At 43.6% G+C, this 21,133-nt stretch overlaps 1 protein-coding gene across 1 annotated transcript in view; it reads right to left on the bottom strand.

Moving 5' to 3' along the window:
- The window catches only part of Plxna2 (plexin A2), a 195,455-nt gene that overhangs the window by 21,160 nt on the left and 153,162 nt on the right, over window positions 1-21,133 (bottom strand). The window contains exons 13-17 of the mRNA XM_032914630.1: window positions 12,991-13,142; window positions 6,792-6,909; window positions 4,746-4,882; window positions 3,762-3,929; window positions 3,424-3,517 (exon numbers count right to left, since the gene is read on the bottom strand). Coding sequence (XP_032770521.1) covers window positions 3,424-3,517; window positions 3,762-3,929; window positions 4,746-4,882; window positions 6,792-6,909; window positions 12,991-13,142 — 669 coding nt within the window. The remainder of the gene's footprint in view (window positions 1-3,423; window positions 3,518-3,761; window positions 3,930-4,745; window positions 4,883-6,791; window positions 6,910-12,990; window positions 13,143-21,133) is intronic.

Genomic DNA, 21,133 nt, shown 5'->3' with positions numbered 1-21,133 from the left:
AAGTAGTCTCAAGGGACAGCTCTGGATTAATTAAACAAGCTTTATAAGCTACTCCACAGAGAGCCTGGGGCAGCACAGGGCATGATACTGTGAAATGCATGAATGGATGAGGAACACTCTGGTGGGAGGAACCAGATGCTCTGGAAAGTCTGTGAGTGTGCATGGCCTAAAGCAGGATTCATGAAAGATTTCCCTCAGAAGTAGTGAATGCTTTTATCTGAAGAACAAGAGCCTTGCCTAGGCTAGTGCAAGAACAAGTTTCAGCTAGAGGAGATAGCAATGCAAAGATTGAAGGTGTAAGAATGTCTGAAGAGGACAATTGCAGTGAGGGAGTATGTGTGGGGGTTGGGGGTGGGAGTTATTCAGTGTGGAACGGAAAGTGGGGAAATGAACTTTTTGTGCCTTGAACAGTGTTCAGCTAAAGCCCAGCACAAAGTGCTCAGTAAACAGAATCTTGCCACTCAGGGCCTTTCTTTTCTCTGGCCACATACTCCTCTATCTGCACTCAGAACTGACACTGAGTTCATGCTCTCCTTTGTCTCTTGATAGAGCTCTGGTCTGCCATCAAAATTCTACTGGCTGGTGCCTGCTTAGCACCATCTCCTGTTCTTTCCTGCAGTGGTTGGTTCTGAGGCTAAGACAACATCCAACCAAAGAAACTACTAACAGACCCATTGCAGGGCATGGGTGGGAGAGGGGGAAGCAGATTCCAGCTTGCTCTCCTCCTAACTTTTACTCTGCACCACAGTTAGCTCAGTTTCATTGTGGGAGCTGGGCTGTCATAGGAATAACCTAGAACATTCTAGTATATCCTGCCTAGCATGTGTGTGTGTGTGTGTGTGTGTGTGTGTGTGTGTGTGTGTACATATATACACACTCGGGCTTCATGACCAGAAACAGGTGCCTATGTGAAATAGTTGACAGCACGGAAAAGAGTTGGTATGTAGAAGTGATGTCAGAACTTTGTCCAAGTCTTAACCCTTCTGAACAAAACATCTTCCCTGGCTTTTCTGCTGTGCTAGAGATCAGTTCAATTCCTGTCCCTTTCAAACTTAATGTCCATGCTGTGGTGTATCTGGGGATACACCAGAGAAACAACAGGTGCAGTTAAACGAGTACAGCTTGTCAACATCCCTATGCATTTTGAGGCTTTGGGCCAGTCCTCCTCACCATCTATTGGGAACTTGGAACACAAGCAAAGGAGTAGGTCCAGGCAGGCTGAGGCTAAGGTGGGGCCCAAATGGAGCAAAAGGGCAAAGTACATTTTTCCTCATACCATAAAGAGAGACACTGGGCAGCACTTTGAGGTCATGTTCTAGGGACACTGCCTCCTTCTTCCACACCTTTCATCCAGGCCTGAGAGCCTGGCTACTCCAGAGCAGGTCACCATATAGGCCTAGAGTCCTCCAATTCTTCCCAGCAGGTAGAACTATATTTAGTTCCTGGAAATATTGTAGTCATGGTGTGTAGGTTGGTGGCAGTGCAGGGATAGCCCTCAAGATATAGATAAATCTTTCGAGGAGAGAAGGGACCTCACCTGGCCTGTGGCTTTTTCAGGATGTCATGTAAGAGGGAAGCTCAAACCCTATTTTTTTGTTTTTGTTGTTGTTGTTGTTGTTTTGTTTTGTTTTTTTCATTGAGGATAAAATGCGTTAGCTTTTGGGAGTCACCCTTGTCTCCCTCATGTTTTGCAACCAGGCAGCATTCCTTTCATGGAGAAACCGATGACAGAGCCACCCCTACCCCAAACCACCTCATATCATACCATGCACATGCCATAACCATCCCATGACTCTGTACCAAGAAGCCAGGAAGAGACCCTTATGCCTTAGAGACAACTGACATACACAATCAATCCTCTCTGTAGTGCCATCCTTCCTATGAAGACTAAGAGCTAGAGCTAGCTGTTCTTATGCCTGAAAGGTGGCTGCCTTGGCATGGGGGTTCTTTCTCTTGAGAATTTATCTGTAAGCTGTATTCTGATTGGCCATTTTGGAATGATAATAAAATCTATATTTTAAAACTTGTACTTAACTTTTGGAGAAGGAATGGTTTAATCTTCCCTGGGTATGAGTGCAAGGCATCCATTCCTAACACCTCAGGCCCCAGAAATTTAACAGGACATCAGTGATTGTGGGCTCAGGAAAGACTTAGTTGTCAGTAGGCAGATAGATTCTTCCTGTGATTCTAATTCTGAACTTGGATGAAGGGAGAGTGTGTTTACCAAGTTAAATGTGCTTAGCATTTCTAGCGTAATGGGAAGTCACAACCATGAATACCTTGTGATCAGGGGGGCAAGTTATCTATCCATCTGGCCTTAGTTTCTCCTCTATGCAAGGAGCGTGTGGTATCTGATAATCCTTAACACATTTTTTGGTCTAGCCTGGCATTGTGTTATTTTGTGCACCTCTGTTTTCCAAGGAAGCTTCATCAGGTTGAACATGTGTAAGGGACAAGAGGAGAGACATCTTCTACCTTCTCAGCTTTACTAATATCCCAAAGGTCATACAGTAATAATTATAATTCGCAGTACTAATAATAATGGAAAACAGAGCATCTTCTGTATTATAATTATAAATACAATAATGTACAGAAAATGCAAGTTAAAATGAGTGAGATGATACTATAGGAACAAACTGAAAACTTTCAATAACTTATCAGACATTCTGTTCTCATCAGAATAAGAGAACTTTTTGAAATTCACAGACACTCATAGCTAAATGGAATAAAATTATGCAGCTATGCAAAGGACTGAAGACGCTGTGGTCGTCTTCCCAGTGGGTCAGAATTCTCTGTTGACATTAAATATTAATATTAATAATATAATAATATTAATTCCATGGCTGGCTTGTTCAGACACTGCAAAGCAAGTCTTTCAGCCATTTACCTACAAGCAGCATAAGATCACAGAAGGTAAAGGACTCGATTGAAGCCATATAGCCCACAAATGGCAGATTCTTATTTCTAATACTTCCCTAAATGTGGAAGAAGAACTTCTTTCCATCTCCCACACTGTTTCTCATTTATCCTTTAAGGGAACATTTTACTGAGGTGAACATAACCCTTTTGTGTTGTATCAAATTCAGCAGCTAGCACTTTTTCTTTTCTTTTTTTCTTTTTTTTTTGGAGCTGGGGACCGAACCCAGGGCCTTGCGCTTGCTAGGCAAGCGCTCTACCACTGAGCTAAATCCCCAACCCCATGCAGCTAGCACTTTTAGACCTTTGCTATATTACCTGAAATTATAATATAATCACATTAGTTTTTGGATAGCACAGGTGTTTGGAACCATGACTACGGAGTCAAATCATCAGTCAATGTCCCTGTCTAGTGATCAGGCATCCATATACCTAACCCCTAGCTCCCAGCCTTACAGAGAGCCATGGTTACTGGAACCAAGGAAGGGAAGACCAAAGGTTACTCACATTGACGGATTCTTTCCCATTGAACTTGACTCGGATCCTTGGCTCCTGAATGACATCCAAGTTGAAGCCTGTGATGGTTAGGGGTGTGTGCCCACTGGAAACAAGCAGAAGTTAGGTTAGGTAAAACCCCTTAAATTTGGTAAAGTGAGATTCAACCACTAGGGTCACCAATATGACCCACCCTTGGGCTGTAGGGCTTCTCCAACCTCATTTCCCTCTGGGTGAATCCTGTTAACCTCACCTTCCTCCAGATACAGTCCACCAATCACAGTGTCTTCCAGATGATGTGTCCCGCTAACCTTAAATCCCTTTAGAAGTACCTCACCAATCTCACCCACCTAGTGATGCTCCACTCTGGCTCAATACGTTGGACCCGTGGGTCATCTATGTACTCGAACTGTAGACTGCTATCTACACGGGCTCTGTCGACACTCACGGAGACAGGGACTGGTCCCAGTCCATTGGATGACGGAGGTGAAACACAGACAATCTCATTCATTGACCTCCTGATGAGGAAACAGAAGGGATAAGACAAAAGAGATGGGCATGGACTAGCTTGAAAGGCATGTCCCTTGCATGTATGGCCCATGGTACATTCTGCTGTTTTCTAATTTTCTGTGCTACAGAAATATCTTCCATCATTGTCCCTTTACCTTTTCTGGATTGGGAAGGGAGCACAGTAGAAAGATTAAAGAATATGGGGAGGGACAAGGCTCTAAAGATTTTGGAAAACTCCTTTTTCTGAATTTTTCTAGACTATGACTAATCAATGCTTAGGGTCCAGTCAGGTTGTCAATACATATTCCTGTCCTCTGTTAAAAACACAAGGCTTGCTCTGGTAGAGTTTATAGTGCAAAGCTCTCAGGTTTGTAACACTGGGCAGACTGGGGCCTAACCCAACCCATGGAGTCTTTCAGAATTCACCTTAGTCTGCATCCTCAGGGCTCATGGTTGTGGCTGACAATATTAGATTTTTTTTTTATATTGTTGTTGTTAAACTGTTTTGTTTTGTTTTTTAAATGCACAGAAGATGATCTGGAGAACAAATCTGTACTTAAATTGCTGAGACCATGTTACCTCCATGAGTCTCAAGTCCCTACAGTGAAACTTAGCCTGGAGAGCTGCTGGGAGTATTCCTTGTCTGCTCTAATAACCCTTGCTTCCAGTTCCCTTTCGATGTTACCAGGCCCTCCAATCTATGGGACATAAATTGATAAGTGGTATACATTTCTAACAGTGACTAGTATGTCTGAGCCAAGAAGAGGGGAGGCAATGGGCATGCCAAGGCGACACCACCACACCATCCTTCATGTTTTCCTTACCCATAGAATTCGCAGGTCTGATTGCCCAGGTACACTGCCACGCTGCTCCCAGCACCAAGGTAATGGCCTGTGATGGTCACCATGGTACCTCCTGACTCTGGTCCCCGGATTGGGCTGAGTGACAGCACAGAAGGATTCTTTGAAAAGAAACGGAGAAACATTCCTTAGCTTAGGTCCAAGGCTATAGCTAATGGTAAGAGGAATAACATTCATGGTGGGAACTAAGGTAGTTTTCCTGCCCTCAGTAGTTCCAAACATTGCTTTCTCTAGGGAAGGTGAAGGACTGCCATATATTAGAATTAATTAACTTCCTGGGAAGTCTTGTACTCAAAATACTGAAGAGAAAGCTGATATGACACTGACTAATCTATAAAGTAGTTTGCATACTGAGAATAATTCGAAAATACTGCCTTATACAGAGCCTGTTCTAAGGTTAGTTGTTGTTGTTTGTTTGTTTTTGGCACAAAATCAATAGGGCTGAGTAAAATGTTCTTGCCTAAGGTGGACAGACTGCAACTTCTAGGAATGGTCCACGTATATGTCCTCTTTTCCTGCCCTAAGCACTAAGACCTCATTCTTAGTGCCATCAGTAAAGGTTAAACATGGCTTCTCTGATCCTTACTGGTGGATGAGAATATTACTTGCAAGCATGCTCACTAAGCTCAGTGTAAAAGCAATTAATTAAAAGAAACCTCTAGCCTATGATGCAGTTGACCCAGATCAGAAAGAATTGCTTCTGCCTAGTGGGTAGTGCTGTAATCAAAGGCAGGTGACACCATACATAGCTTGGGAAGTGCATTTAACTTAGTGAGTGGATTCTAGTCTGTCCTAGCCCCTCACTATCTATGGTCCTGAGGTGGGTCATAGGATTATTATGGATTTCAGATTGCTCCTTTCTCCATTGAGGAGGGTATGATGGGCTTGTGGCCCTTCGAAGCTCTGATATTTACAACTCTCTCCCTATCTTTTCTTTTTGCTTCCCATGTCCCCTGGGAAGGAAATGAGGTACAGTGACTGCAGATAGATTGGCAAATCTGAGAGAAAAAAATGTATAAGAAAAAAGGTAGTAATGCCAAAATGAGAGTATAGGCCTGGAAGCTTTATAAACTAAGTAGGAAAATGCTTTAGAAGTAAGAGAATTTTGTGACCTAATGATTTTTAAAAAACTCTTACTAAGGCTGGTTTGACCCCATCCACTGTTGTTAACACTTTTTAATGAAGTACTCAGTGTGGAGATGTAGGTAAGATTTAGAAAAGGATCTTAAGGACCTCCAATACAATGTATTCAGGATTAATTGGGCCTAGGGAGACTCCAGGACCTCAGAAGCAATTTATTGATTCAAATTTAGAGCTAGCCTCACAGAAAGTTTTGGTATCAGAACTGCTTGATGAAATGTCTTTCGGGGTGTGCATACATGTATGTGTAACTATATAGACATACAGAACTGTCAGCTCATAGGTTCCCTCTCCTGGTCTTATGCACAGAGGTACATCTCTGCCAGATTACAGACTCTTCTAATCCTTAAATATCCTTAAAATATCCTCATCAAAAATCAAAGCATATGGATAAATATAAACCACTTAATTAGTGTGTCTTCATTAGGCTAGAATTAGATCATAATGTCACATGGAGGGATAAAAGGCAGCCTAGTCTTTCATCTAGAATCCATTTTCTAAGAAAGGGTTAAGTTTTTGCCTTACTTAGAACTCTGACCTATGGTCCTCTGAGATTCCAAAGTTTCTGGGTTTTCTCTCTGTCTGTCTGTCTCTCTGTCTCTCTCTGTCACTCTCTGTCTCTGTCTCTCTGTCTCTCTCTCTCTCTCTCTCTCTCTCTCTCTCTCTCTCTCTCTCTCTCTCTCTCTCTCTCTCTGTCATGTGACTATTCAACCACAGAAGACAATCTTCCAAGCAGGGAGGCTAGAAATTCCTTTACTGGTCATCATGGTCTGCCTGGCTAGGAGGACCAGATGAGAATTCCCTGGGAGAAGTCTGGAGTAAATGTGTGTCCTTGCTGGCTATGTGGCTAGCCTTGGTCCCAGTACTTACCACAAAAGTGTACTGCTGGTGGGACTTGGTCATAAACTCTGGCTTGCATTCCCCAATGCACAGACGCACAGGCCCAGATGTGGTACCCATAAGGGCATGGCCCATCTCACAGACGATCCTGAGAAGACAGCAGACCTTCCAATAAGAGGCTTGACAAGGCTGCAGTCCCCACTCATTTGCTCAGCAGTCAGAGGGTGACCCATCACTGTCTTGCCATAGTGCAAGGCCATGGCTCAGTTTAGTACCATTGTGACCATGAGTTTAGTACTGAACTCTGGGCTTTGTCTTATCTCCAGAGTGAGAGGTTGAATGTGGTTACATATAAAAAGCTGTGGGTGCCTCTGATATACCATTCCACCCCCATTCCTGTGAGTACTTAGTCCAATGCCTCACCATGGATCATGGATTGGTGGAATGAGTGGACTGTCCAAAAGAGATTGAGGGGTAGTACTTAGTTGGTGTTTTCTGCTATGCAGTAAGCCAACACAGCAGCTCTCCCTAAGAGCACATGGGAATGACTGTCACACTGATTCAGTTGTAGTCTGTTTCCTGCAGTGAGCTCTCAAAAGCAACTAGATAATCTGGTGAGATAGTGTGAGCATCCAAACAGCATCTCCCAGCACAATGGCAGAAGTTCATGGACGTGGGTGAGTTCATTAGGTGCCAAGTGACACTTAATCAAGGCTGAGCATTCTCAGTGGGTGACATGGCCTTGGTTAGAAGTCACGTCTCCCATTGTCAGGAACATTGGAGGAAGATGCTCTGCACTTTCTCAGCAGGTCAGATCAATAACCCCTGGTGATTTCCCTGGCTCCTGGGATAAGTTACAAAAGAATACTAGTCCCTTAAGTAACGGTGCCTTTCGGAAAGGGTGGGCTGTAGGGGATGGGCAGGAGAGAATTCTACCAGTCTCAGCAAACAGGGGGCCAAGAAATGAGGAAGGAAAGCTTCTTCTTGCCTCCTGACACCATTTCAGATTGCAAGAGCGGTGCCCATGCATCCATGCTAGGCTTGCTTGGGGGGGGGGTAGAAAACAACCCTCCTTCCCACTAATCTCCTGTATTATCCTGGCACAGTGTGAAGACCTGTGTTTAACAGATCGATGCTTATCTGAATCGTTTCTCTAGCAAAGAAGGTAACTAAACAAAGATTTCATTTCAATGTAATAAAATGAGCATTAAACAAATCTCTCTCTCTCTCTCTCTCTCTCTCTCTCTCACACACACACACACACACACACACAGACACACACACACACACACACACACTGCTTTCCATCTCCTTTATAACAGTTAATCCTAAATGAGAACATTGACTCCAGGTAAATATTTACTTAACGTACAATAACTGTCTTTGTGTAAATATTTACTTAACATATAATAACTGTCTTTTACATTTAGCATATAAGATGCAATAGAAAGCACTTCAAGGAAGAAGATTCTTCATTTACTCTATCTATGAATAAATAAATTTACTATGAACCCACATAGCATGATAGCAGCAAAGTTAGGGTTGGTATGTAGTCCTCTCCTTAAACCTTGTTAGTGAAGCATCTGAGAAGCCTAATCTAAGGCGTTTGGTTATTTTCATGCTGATACTTGCTTGGAGTAACAACTGAAATACTGTTCTCTGGTGTGGGTCCCTGCTTTTGTTTTGGAGTCCCTGATTTTCTTCAGCTCACCCTTTGGCCCCTAAGAGAACTCTGGAGAGTCAGCTAATTCTCGTGGGCAGTGAGTGTGGGAACTGTGAAGTAGATAAGCTTTTCATTTCTTCTAATCAAGCCTGGCTCTTTCTTCATTCATGGCCTGTATATACTCTGTGGGAGAGATCCTCCACGGGAGAGGGAGGAAGCAATTATTGTAGGCATGAGGTTGTGGAAAAAGAAAATTGGAGGACATGTGAAGGTTACAAGCAAGAAAGAACTCTAGGGCTTGGGCCTGGGCCTGTTTGAGAAAGGAGAAGGTCTAGTCTGGCCTGCTCAACTGTCCATGAAAGGCTTAGGAATTGGCTGGGCAAATTGCCTTTCTAGGTTCTAAACATTTTCTTGCTTGGGGTTCATGTTCCAAATGCTAAACTTTATGTATGGAGTCCCTGGAAGAGGAGTGATAGGAGATGGAGCCAATCCAAGTATCTGGACTAAGTACCTGTAGCTGGCTCTGAATGAAATCCATGCTTGAATGGGCCTGAGGCATAACATCCTCTTTTAGCAGCTGAGCTCTGTCTCACCTGGCTGTAAGTAGGGAGAGGGCTGGGGTCAGGAGTAGGCTATGAACAAAGGGTTTGCATGAGCACATCTAAGAAGTTATACTGGAGTTTTCAGAAAACCAAACAGTATTGTGGGTGAAGTGCAACTGTTTCCCTCTTTTCCCCTTTTGCTCATGATTCCTGCAAGGCAGTTTGGAGAGGACTTGAATTTTCATAGAACACCTGTCCTAGCTGAGGGAGATGGATTACAGAAGAAACATGCTACAGAAGTGGAAAGGGCTATGTAGAAAAATAAGGATTGTGCCACAGCAGAACCTGTAACTTAATAACAAGAGCTATAGCTGGTGATGGCAGAGGTGGCCCACAAGATGGGACCCAATATCACATTAATCCTCTGCTCCAGGAAGGGTCTTATTATTTCTGACTTAAATACAATCAAGACTCAGGGATGCTACATGACTTATTTAGGGTTACATTCCAGCAAATGAAGGAGCCCTGATTGAAAGATAGGTGAGCTTCGGTTTCAACTTTGTGTCTTTAATCACTCCATTTTGTGGACACTCAATCCTTATCTTATGAAAGAACGTACATATGTATATATGTATGTTTATGTATATGTATGTATTGTGTGTATCTATATGTGTGGGTATATGTATGTATTGTGTGTATGTATGTGTGTATAATATGCATATATGTATGTGTGTCTATATGTATGTGTACACATACGTATTGTGTGTATGTGTATATATGTATGTATACGTGCACATATATATTGTGTATATGTGTGTGTATGTGTGTATGTATGTATGTATTTTGGACAAAGCCTCACCACATTTTCTAAGCTGGTCTCCAGTCTCTGGGTTTAAGCAGTGTTCCTGCTTCAGCCTCCTGAATAGGTGGATCTGTAGGCATGTGTTATTGCACTTGCATCAGATGCTGGATTTAATAAAAAGCTCTGGATGCTTTAAGTAAGGACAGCACAGGCATCACGCTAGTGACAGATTTTGGTAAATATAGGGGACAACCCCACTCATTTCCTAGGGCTCTGAGTCTTAGTCACTTGATGTCTCCTCTTGGCTGTGGACCACCACCGGCATAAGGGTATATTTCATTTCCTCCCCTAAGTCTCCTTTGTATTTTCTGGTTTAATTTCTTAGAGGCTTCCCAATTTCCATGTCCTCTGTGTTCCTGGTATCTTTGAGACTCCCTATGTATTACTAGGAGGCAATGACTAGAGACTTATTATTAGTAAAATTTGTCCCTTATAAAATGAGTTGAGCCAAACAACTGTCCAGTTTCCATATGAAGATTTAACTCTCAATTAACAGAGGGGTTCTAGAATCACATTAGTGCCACCAATAAGATTTCCAATTGGTGAGTGTGTGTGTGTGTGTGTGTGTGTGTGTGTGTGTGTGTGTGTGTGTGCAGACTCTATGGGTCATATTGTTCTAGCTTCCTGAGGACCACTTAGGTGATTGTACACATCAGCTGTTCCTAATTTACAGATGGGCCGTTTGAGAATCAAGAAGCAAAGTGACTTGCCCAGTGCTATTCAGTTCATCAGTAGTTGAACTATAGCTTGCCCCCAGGCTCCTGGCACCAGCACAGTTTTCTCATTACCCCTACACCACACTATCTCTGACAGATCTGCATAAGTGGTGGCTCACTTCTTGGGGGGAAGCACAGAGGTTCAGCACCCATCTAGTTGTGTTTGAGTTCACAGATAAAGTAGACAAGAGGGAAATCAGTTGAAATCAAACCCTTGTCTCAGGAGATGCTGAGTTAAGTCTGGACCTGCATTCCACTGCCCAGAAAATGTCCTATGGCTGAATCGTCTTGCCCTCCACAGACATGTGGGGTATTGATTTCAGGACTAATCAGAACTTTTAAACTGATATTGACCTAATTGTGGAATGATAGATGGCAGACACAAGCATATGGTGAATCATTACTGCATACGCTAATCCTGCTTGGGGCCAGGATTCTGTACTGAGCCCAGTTAGCCAAATTCATCTCTTGGAGACATCTGTAATGATTACACCTGCTGCTCACTGCCCAGGATGGAGGCTTAATGATGTTAACAAACTCTGAAACCTTAGGAGTGGTAATGAGCCTGGCTCAGCTGGAAACCAGGTTGCAACCAGTGAGGCATAGGGTGTCCTTCACTGCTTCCTGCCTGTCCTGTGCCCGAAGCAAGGAAAGGGGCAGCTTTCAAGGGTCACCATCAACCTCAAAAGGCCTGGAATGGCTGCCTCCCCAGGGTCCTTTCATGACTACATGTCCACTTCATCTGGGTACTTTCTTCCCCCGGGTAAAGAAGTATACTTGACTTCATAAACAGAAGTCAGAAACTAAAGTTTCTTGCAGTCCATTAGATGAAGGTCATAGACTAAATGGCTTGCTGAGGTATCAGAGCTGGTAATTGGAGGAGCCAGTGTCAAAACAGTTTAATGCAAACCTTGGGCTAGTTTTGAGTCCAGCTGCCTGGCACTTCATACTCCTCACCCTAAAGTCTGATTCCTCCAAGCCCCCAAGCTGGACCATGGAAAGTTCTTGAGGTCCAGGTGGATTTGGGGTCTATGTGTCCAAGTGCCTGGTGGAGCTTTGCAGGGCACAGGACTCTAGACCATGTGACTGAGGCTTCCTGTAGGTGGTCCTGGCTCCCAATGTTTATCTCCTAATGTGGGTTCCCTAGAAATACTTATGCATTCCTGGTTGCCCTTCCATAGGCCTAGCCAACACTCTTTCAAAGCTCATTCCTTAATAGGGATAAGGTTGTCATTAAAGAACAGGACCTGGAGAATCATAAGGATCAGGCCAAACTTATCTCCTCCTTGCCTGTGGCCAGTGGCTCTTACACTTCTCCCAAGAGTCTGGCAATTTACCCCTCCTGCCACTGAATTTACCCTTCTCTGAGCTATGCTAGAATAAAGGGCCTTTGAGGATCAGAGCCATGGGTGATGGATGAGTCATGGAGTGGCCAGTGTTAGGGCAACAGGGAAATAGGCCTGACAAGGAGTTAGAAGATTTTAGTTCTGATTCTGCCCTGATATTTGCTTCCCAAGTAACTGGAGAAAATAATCTCCCCAACTTTTATTCTTGCTAGCTTCTGAAATAATTTATTTGCCAGAGTCAGAATAATTAAAACATAGACAGTGGACAGGAAAGTGTTCTGTACACTAAAAATTGCTGACGGAAAATAAAGTGATGTCATTTTTATGACTGCCACTGAGACTGGCTCTCAGAGGAGCCAGAGGCTACAGTGTTAACAGGGTAAGAGAAAATCCTGAGTTAAAGTCAAGATCTCATCAGCTCCCGACACACAGAGTTGCACCTTCAATGGATGGAGGAGCCCTTGACCCAGTGTCATATGACTGAGCATAAAGGATCCTCTGGTGTCTCCCTTCCCTTGTTCCTCCTTGTCTTTCATCCCCCACTTCTGGACCACTTCCTGCTCGCCGACTAGTTTTCACTGCCAAGGGAACACCCCACATTGGAACATATGTCACTCCTGAGCTCACCCGCCTGCCCGCCACTACATGCCTATTTTCTAATTTCCAGCTGACATTTCCCTTAGTGAAATAAATGAATCCGCTCCAGTGGAGGCCCTGTTCAGATTAAGCTACTGTCAGAGCCCCAGGCACTAAACAAATTGTTGTCCACAGCCTACCCGGTAGGGTGCATTTCAAGGTGGGGGGAGCAGTAGGAGGGGCCAAGAGTTCCCAGAGAGGCTTTCAACATTCATGCCAGCAGGCAGGCAAAGACTAAATGAGGGGCAGTAAGATCACCTGGAGCCCTGATGCCTGAGGAGAGTAGAATCTGGAAGCAACTGGAACAAGGCCTCCTGGGAGCAGAAGACCCTGGAAAGACCTTTTGGGGCATTTTCCACAGGAGGAGGTGATATGAAAGATACTTGGGGAAGCCTCAGAGAAGGAAGTACAGAGACTCTCTACTCTGAAGCTCACACAGACAAAGGCCAGCAGGGTGGACTCACTGCTCAGCGATGATGTATTCCCCTGGGATGGGTGTGCAGGGCACTCCAGCCACCTGCACGTGGTGAGCGATCTCAGAGAAGTCCAAGCCCAGGTTCACTCCATGGATGGTCACACGAGTCCCTCCTTCAGGTGGTCCTGATACTGTCAAAATCTGTAGGAGGGAGGTGGGGTTAGCTACTAGCTGAGTTCACAAGAATAGAAGTTTCCTTTCCCTCCCCAAGAACAGAGTACTGAGGAATTATGGTGAGACTTCTAGAATGTGAGTGCCTTCTCTTTTTTCCATCTTGTGCAGAATACTGATATCACCTTCTATCTTACACTATTTCCTTCTATCATCCATCCATCCATCCATTCATGCACCCATTCACCCATCCATTTTAAAAAAGACTTATCAGGAAGAACTCTGAACTCTCATAAGAACATCACTGATTTATGTGCATCTCTAATTCACTAGCTGCCTGACTGTGATCAAGTTATACAATCTCTGTGAACTTCAGTTCGCATTTTGTGAAGAGAGTCTACCAAGCTGGAGTGAGCATGGAAGTACCAAACAGTCAGTTCCTGAAACTCTGCGTGCACAAGGAGGCTTTGAAACTGACAGTAGTGTTATTGCTATTTCTGCGTTCAACCCTGTAGGACACAATGGTAAATACTGGACAAAGTTTCCAGTTTGGGGTCTACAGTGATCAGATAGATACAGGGAAAACAGTGGGGACTTGGAACAGGTGGGGATTAAATTTGGCTGAAGGGGAATATCACAGACCCACACTGCTTACCATTGTTTGAAAGGAAAAAGAAAATCTCGTGACACATGTTAGTGCCAAGAAATAACATTAGATTTTAAAACCTTTCTCTGGCTCCCTTATAGTAAGGATCATTATTTATTTGTTCATTCTTTAATTTAGTTGCCAAATGCTGATTATCTCATTTTGCTTTAATCTAAAAGGAAAGGAGCAGAAGAGTCAGAGTGCCAAACTATAAACTTCTCAGGGATCCAGTAAATCCCATGAATAAGTTCATGCTTTGAAGTCTGCAGTTGCTTGAAGTTTGAAGGAAGTAGATAATCTTGATCTTGAGTGAACTAAGTTCTAGAGAACAAAGAAAGTCATAATTGTCAACCTAGGGGTAGAGGCAAGACTGTCTCAGGGCATCTTATTCTAGGAATCTCATTTTATAGTGAGAAGGAGAGCTAGAGACGTTAGGGATGGCAACCTGTGCACAGCAATAAAAAGGTAGCTTATCACTGCATCCCAAGGAAGACTTGACTTGATTGAGACCAAGAGTCTGCTAAGATCCCAGCATGGTGCCTCTGGGACAAAGACACTTGCCTTTGTATTCTTGGGACACTGAACAAGCTCGCCCTAAAGCCTATAAAGGCTAGTTGTCTGAGTTAGGGCTGCTATTACTGCGGTGAAATACCATGACCACAATCAAGCTGGGGAGCAAAGGATTTATTTCACGCACAGTTCCATGGGACAGTTCATTGCCAAAAGAAGTGAGGGTAGAATCTCAAACAGGGCAGGAACCTGAAGGCAGGAACTGGTGCAGAGGACGTGGAAGAGTGCTGCTTACTAGTTTTGTCTTCATGGCTTGCTTAGCCTGCTTTCTTATAGAACCCAGGACCACCTGCCCAGTGATGGCACCACATATGGCGTGTTGGGCCCTCCATCATTAATCACTAATTAAGAAAATGCCCTACCAGCCTGCCTATAACTCAATCGTATGGGAGCATTTTCTCAATTGAGGTTTCCTCTTTTCTTATCTTATATTGAGTTGACATAAGACCATCTACATAACTGAACCCTATTAGGGATGGAGCAGTCAATATGGGTGAGTCCAGGTGAAAAGGGGTTCTCCTCCTCCTCAGAGATACCCTGAGTCCTGCCACCCTTCCAGACATGGACCCCCATGTTCTTTTCATGGAGTGCAGGTGGGGATAGAGTTTCTTTATTACTAGTGGCATGCCAAGCAGACTTTGTCTCAGTGTGGTAGTTGCCAAGGCAGAATTAATTCGGTCTGATGAACTTCCTTCCATTTCTGCAAACATTCAATGGTGTTGCTGAATGCTTGCCTGAAAGGCCCTGAAAACAATATTCTGAGGACTCATTTTACTTATATCACCTTGTCTGTGACTCTGGTTCTCTTTTCTTGGAATAAAATATCCCCCAGCCCCTTATAAATAAAACTAAACATATGGAATAGATGAAGGGAGATATTGCCAAGGAGACTCACAGGTATATCCATGTGTTGGGGTGGGGGTGTGTACAACAGAAGGACTATGAGGAAAAGAAAGAGCTAGCAAGAGTAAGAAGCCTCTGTAGCTCTTCTGTCCTTAGAAACTCTAAAATGTCCAAGAACGGCGTGTTCTGGATACTCTTCTTGGCCATGGCACAGTTTTTCAGAGGCCTTGGAAGATGAACTCTTGTCATGAGAGGTGTGTGAAGGAGCTGCTTCTACCTTTTAAATAGCATCAATGGGAGAGAACACGCTTTAAGCTCTGGGTTTGCTTGGACCCTTTAGCACTTGGCTTCCCAGTGCTCCACCCACCTCCACCCCAACCCCAGCTTGTACATGGCTGGAATCCACCTACCCAATGGGTTGGGCATAGCTATGTTGGTTGGTTACTTTCCTCCCACTTTTATTTAAAAGAAAAATCTTTTGTTCACTGCAGTTAATTATAACCTTTCAGAAAAAAAAACTGTGAAATGAAATCTTTCTGGAAAGCCTAAAAATATTCTTGTCTTGCAGGTAGCACATGAGTACTCAGTGTCTCTGGAAGGTTTCACAGTGCAGCTCCCCTGCTGTTCAGTCACAGCAGCTGTTTCTTCCAACATGGAGGGTTAGTTAGATACAGCCTAGAGGCACTGGGCTGCAGGACCAGTCTTTTGGTATAGGGCTCCTCAAAAGTATAAGTCAGTGTAGAGAAGATTCTTGGGTAAATTATGAGCAAGTGCTGTAATCTTGGAATGAATATATATGTCCAGGATACATGTGGGTCCAGTAGCAGCTGGTGTGCAAATTGGATCTTTCCAAGATCATCAGATCACATCCCCAGTATTGGAAAGTGCTGGGGAAGGTGAGTTTGCAAGAGAGCCTGTTTTATGGGCTACATCTTATATTGTCATCACTTGTAAAATAGGTGGCTCAATAGTTCAGAGTAAAGAACAACTAAGCAGCACACAGCCTTTGACTTAAAGAAATGCATAGCTTATAGTTTTGGTAAAAACAAAACTTATCTATAAAAGTATGGATTTCCAAGATATAAATGAGCTGGTGATCATCTGATTTGCAGGAGAGTTTCCAAGGCCTCCATTACTGATGACTTCAAAGTCTTTGTCATCTGCTCACAGCTCTCTCCTGAGCTCCATAGCCATATATCCAATTGCTACAGGACAGTTCCACTTCCACCTGCATGTCCATCAGGTGCCTTAAGTTTCACTGTATCTAAAAATAAACTCTTAATTTTTCTTCCTTCTACCCAAGCCCAATTATCCTTCCAGATTTTCTTTCAAGGTAAATGGGGTCACTATGCTCTTGGCCAGAAAATTTGCAAGCATATTCAATAGTTACTTTCCCTTTTCCTGTCATGTATAATTAATAAGGTCAAAGTCCTTTCAGTTCTCACTCCCATGTGTGAATAGATGCTAAGCAGACTTCATCACCTCACTCATTCTAACCAAAGGAGTCTCCATGTTCTTTCATGTAAATCCCACAGCTGCCAAGGGTTCTAGCAACTTGATTCAATGGTTGTGATCATTACTGAGGCAAAGTTCCCCTAGATTCTGGTCTCCCTCATTTCTTCAGCTGTATCTTCCATTCTATAATATGGCTTCTGTGTCCTGTCAGAGATTAGTAGTTCCCATACTAGCATGTACTTTAAACATTTCTGGGTCAGGGCTGGGGAGATGGCTCAGCTAATCAGAGAATTTATTGCTTTTGCAGAGGCTAGAAGTTTGATTCTTATTAAACTTGGGTTGTATACAACCTCCTGTACTTAATTCTAGCTCAGGGGACCTGACATCCTCTTATGGCCTCAGTAGATTGTCTGCTTCTGTCTGTCTCTGTCTCTGTCTCTGTGTGTCTCTGTGTCTCTGTGTCTCTCTCTGTGTCTCTCTCTGTGTCTCTCTCTCTGTCTCTGTATCTCTCTCTCTCTCTCTCTCTCTCTCTCTCTCTCTCTCTCTCTCTCCTTGTTTGAATGCATTTGCTTTTCCTAAATTCTTAAAGTCAGAAAGAGTCAGGTTGGCAGTCTATGCTTAGAACAAAACAACCGAGGAAAGCATCTATACAAGCCTGTCTACCAGAATCTTCCCAGATGTCTGAGAGGAGACCAAGGCCCCTGAATCACAAGAACCTGGCATGCACATCCTCATTCTTCCTCAGAACCAACTACACAGGCTGCAGGAAGGAGGGTTAGTGGAAAAATTTGGTCTTCAGAGAAGGAAAGAATAATACCCCTCCAAGACAACATTTCAAACCAGTTAGCTTGTGGGTGCCCAGCTCCTCCCCAGTGAGAAAAAAACTCCTCAAATTTTTTTTTTTCTTAGAAGTAGCATGAACTTGCAGGATGCCCATGACATCACTTCTTAAAACCTCAAGGCTATCAGTAGCCAGGTCTGGCCTTTATGTGTGGGTCTATAGAGGCAAACTTTCTGAGTGTCCAATTATTTCCTGCAAAGGCCCATGAAAGGTCTTCCTGCTCTTAAAAGAGCAGTGGAGCCTCAGAGGAAGGTAACAGGGCAGAAGAGTAACACTGAAGTCCCCAGTGACATAGAATATACTCAGACAGGGCTGGAATATTGGGCATATTTGCCTATCTTAGCCTCCTGTTTCAGATGGCCTGTGTGCTTCTGACAGTTCTGAGGTAAGGAAGTAAGACCTAGTACCTAGGCAGTGTCTGCAGCAAGAAGAGAGCAGGAAACTCAAGTCTGAGTTTTGGGAAGTTTGGCCTTGAACATACTCATTTGAAAACTGAGAATCATGCTGGTCTCAAAGGAGGGATGCCTAGATTAGATTAGCTAATATTTGGAAAGCTCCAGCATGTTAGTTTAGAGAGCAGGTCATAACAATTGATAATTTCCTGCTCTGTGCTTCCCTACACATGGGACTTACAGATGAGAAGAACATGCATGGTATATAGGGACTGTTGGGGAGCTAAGAGATGATATGAATTTTCCTGCTGATCTGGAAGGAGAACTTGTGGACCAAGAAGTCCCTGACAGATGTTTAGTAACCAGGTGGAAAGAATATGTACTATTGGCTGGAGAATAACTGAGAGGTTCCTGCAGGTCAAGCATGGCCAGGAAGCATGTAGCCAGGGCCTTCTGAATCTTGTATGGAAACATACTCTGAACTGGACATCATCCTTTAGCTGACAACAAATTGGAAGGTACTGTCCAAAATGGTCTTCATTTTGTTTTCTCCTTCCTTTCTTGCCAGTACTTCCTTTCCTAGTTATTAGATATTTGAGGGGTTTGAGGTAGGGGTGTGTGTGTGTGTGTGTGTGTGTGTGTGTGTGTGTGTGTGTGTGTTTTGTGTATAGTGGGGCGAGTTAGGCAGATGAGGAAAGAAATTGAAAAGATGTTTAGGTACTGACTAATTTCAGCACCATGCTCTTTGATGAGAAATCTATCTAAATTGTGCCCTGTGAACCTCAGGAGTGATAACTACAGAGCATAGAGATACACAGCTGATATAGCTGGGTGGCATGAATAAGGTCAATGAGCTCTTCTGAATGTTCTATATGCAACCACCTAGATGCTGCTTCTCTGCCCATTCTTTAAACATGGGACTTCAAAAATCCTGGATTAGCTGAAATGAACGATGACCTTGCATGCTACACAAACAGCTCTCCTGCTCTACAGCCAGAGGGTGTGAGGTTCATGTGCATTTGATCTGCTGTCTCCACTACTGGCCAGGAAAGCCAGCTGACAATCCTGCTCAGCTCTGCTCACCTAAAATGCCTCCTGTTAGCCCTTCCCTGGTTCCCTCAGGAAGCCTCAGCAGTCCCTTACCCTAGTTTCCTTCTGCACTTGAGGACCACCTCAAAGACCATGGCCAGACAAGACTCTCACTGCCCACTGCCCCAGTGAGACAGTAACTATCCTGGGACAGAGATGACTGTGTTTTTCTTAACAACCTAATATTTAGTATACTGCCTGGTTCAGACCAACCATCAACAAATATTTCCAGTTCTTAGTTACTAGGATATGCTGGTCTGTACCAGATTCTAGAATAAATTGTATTAACTATGACGGGAAGAAAAGGTACTTATGTGTTGCTTGGTTCTGCTCTAGTATATCCTTACTGTAAGTACTCAGAAGTTCTTCTTGTAATCCCTCTTGTTTTAATTTAATTCATTTCTGATTTGGTTCTTCATTGAATGGAGAGATGAGCAGATACCAACTCATTAAACATTGTTCAGAGACATTAGAGAGAAATTATACCTCCTGGCCTTTGCTTCTGTAATGTTGTCTCTACCTCCTCTGAAGACAGTTTTGGAACCTTTTATTCACTGTGAATTCTTTGCTCTGGGTCCTGGTGTTTCTGTCTTCCTTTGAGGCAGTATGAACCATACCAGGCTTTGGGTTTGAGTGAGTGCTTGAGTCATCAGCAAGTAGTCTGGAAGACTTGTGATTACATCATCTCTTCTGTGATTACATCATCTCTTCTGTGATTATATCATCTCTTGTGTGATTACATCATCTCTTTGCTTGTCTCACACACTATTAGTGGGGTTAGCTGTGGTCAGGATCTAGCAGAAGGTAAACTTTGGTCATCTTTCCTATGCTTTGTGCTGTTTTTCTCCATGAGGTTTCTTTCCCCATTTAGAGATTTTTTTTTTTGTTATGAGGGTCTCTTCTTCCTAAGGAACCCCATGTTTAATCTCTGTCTCTCTCTGTCTCTGTTTGTCTGTCTGTGCCCCTCCCCCCGCTCTTCTTTTGGTTAGGCTCTCATGATGTAATTCAGGCAGGCCTTGAATTTGTTGATCTTCCTACCTCAGCCTCCAGAGTATCACAGGCAGGTGCTACCAATTTACTCTAAATTTGAATTTGAATTTGAATGGCGTGTGGGGTTTTGAATATGTTTGGCCCAGGGAGTGGCACTATTAAGTGGCCTTTTTGGATGAAGTGTGTCCCTGTGGGGATAGGCTTTGAGAGCCTCCTCCTAGCTGCCTAGAAGCCAGTCTTCTTCTGTTTGCCTTCTGAACAAGATGTAGAATGCCCAGCTCCTCCAGGACCATGCCAGTCCGGACACTGCCATGCTTCCTGCCTTGATGATGATGATAGAACTTCAGAACCTGTAAGTCAACCCCAATTAAATGTTGTCTTTTATAAGAGTTACCTTGGACCTGGGTGTCTGTTCACAGCAGTAAAACTCTAAGACATGGGGCTTGAAGTTATCCTATCACTTTGTCATAAGATTGGTATCTAGTTCTGGAGAGGAAAGACAGCCTGTGCTTTGCAGGATCTAAGGGAAACATTTTAGGGCTCAGTCTAATAGCAATAAGTGCTAGCTAGACTTTCTCAAACATGAAATGGCTTATCCAAGCCCCTGCCATATACCTGTTGATTAACACATGCTAAGCCAGGATAATGGAGACAGCAGAGTGTGAAAGAATATTGCATGTTTTGGGCACAGCTCATGGGCTGACAGTAGATGACTAATGGGAGACTTCTTTTTTCTTTTCTTTTTTTCTTTCTTTTCCTTTCCTTTCCTTTCCTTTCCTTTCCTTTCCTTTCCTTTCCTTTCCTTTCCTTTCCTTCCCCTTCCCTTCCCCTTCCTTCCTTCCCCTTCCCTTCCTTCCCTTCCTTCCTTCCCTTCCCTTTCCTTTTCTTTTCTTTTCTTTTCTTTTCTTTTCTTTTCCTTTTTCCTGGAGCCTCCAAAGCTTTTCAACCTTTGGTTTGGAGATTCACTTCTTCGTATGCTCAGAGGTGGGAACCTCAACAGCTGTCAGTCAAATGGAGCCCTGGTGAGCACCCTAGAGGCACTTCAGCTCAGTTTGTATCCCTTTTGAACTCTGTCATGTTTGTTTTCCTTTGTGGGTGCCATGACCTGGAAAGCAGTACAGTGATGCTACAACTGCCCTCATTCTTGCAACCACTAATTGAACATTTCGAGGGAACTGTACCACAAAGCCGCTCA

Source organism: Rattus rattus, chromosome 10 (genome assembly GCF_011064425.1).
Source record: "Rattus rattus isolate New Zealand chromosome 10, Rrattus_CSIRO_v1, whole genome shotgun sequence".
NCBI lineage: Eukaryota > Metazoa > Chordata > Mammalia > Rodentia > Muridae > Rattus > Rattus rattus.
The sequence above is the reverse complement of the archived record's forward strand: the minus strand, read 5'-3'. Positions and strand labels throughout refer to the sequence as shown.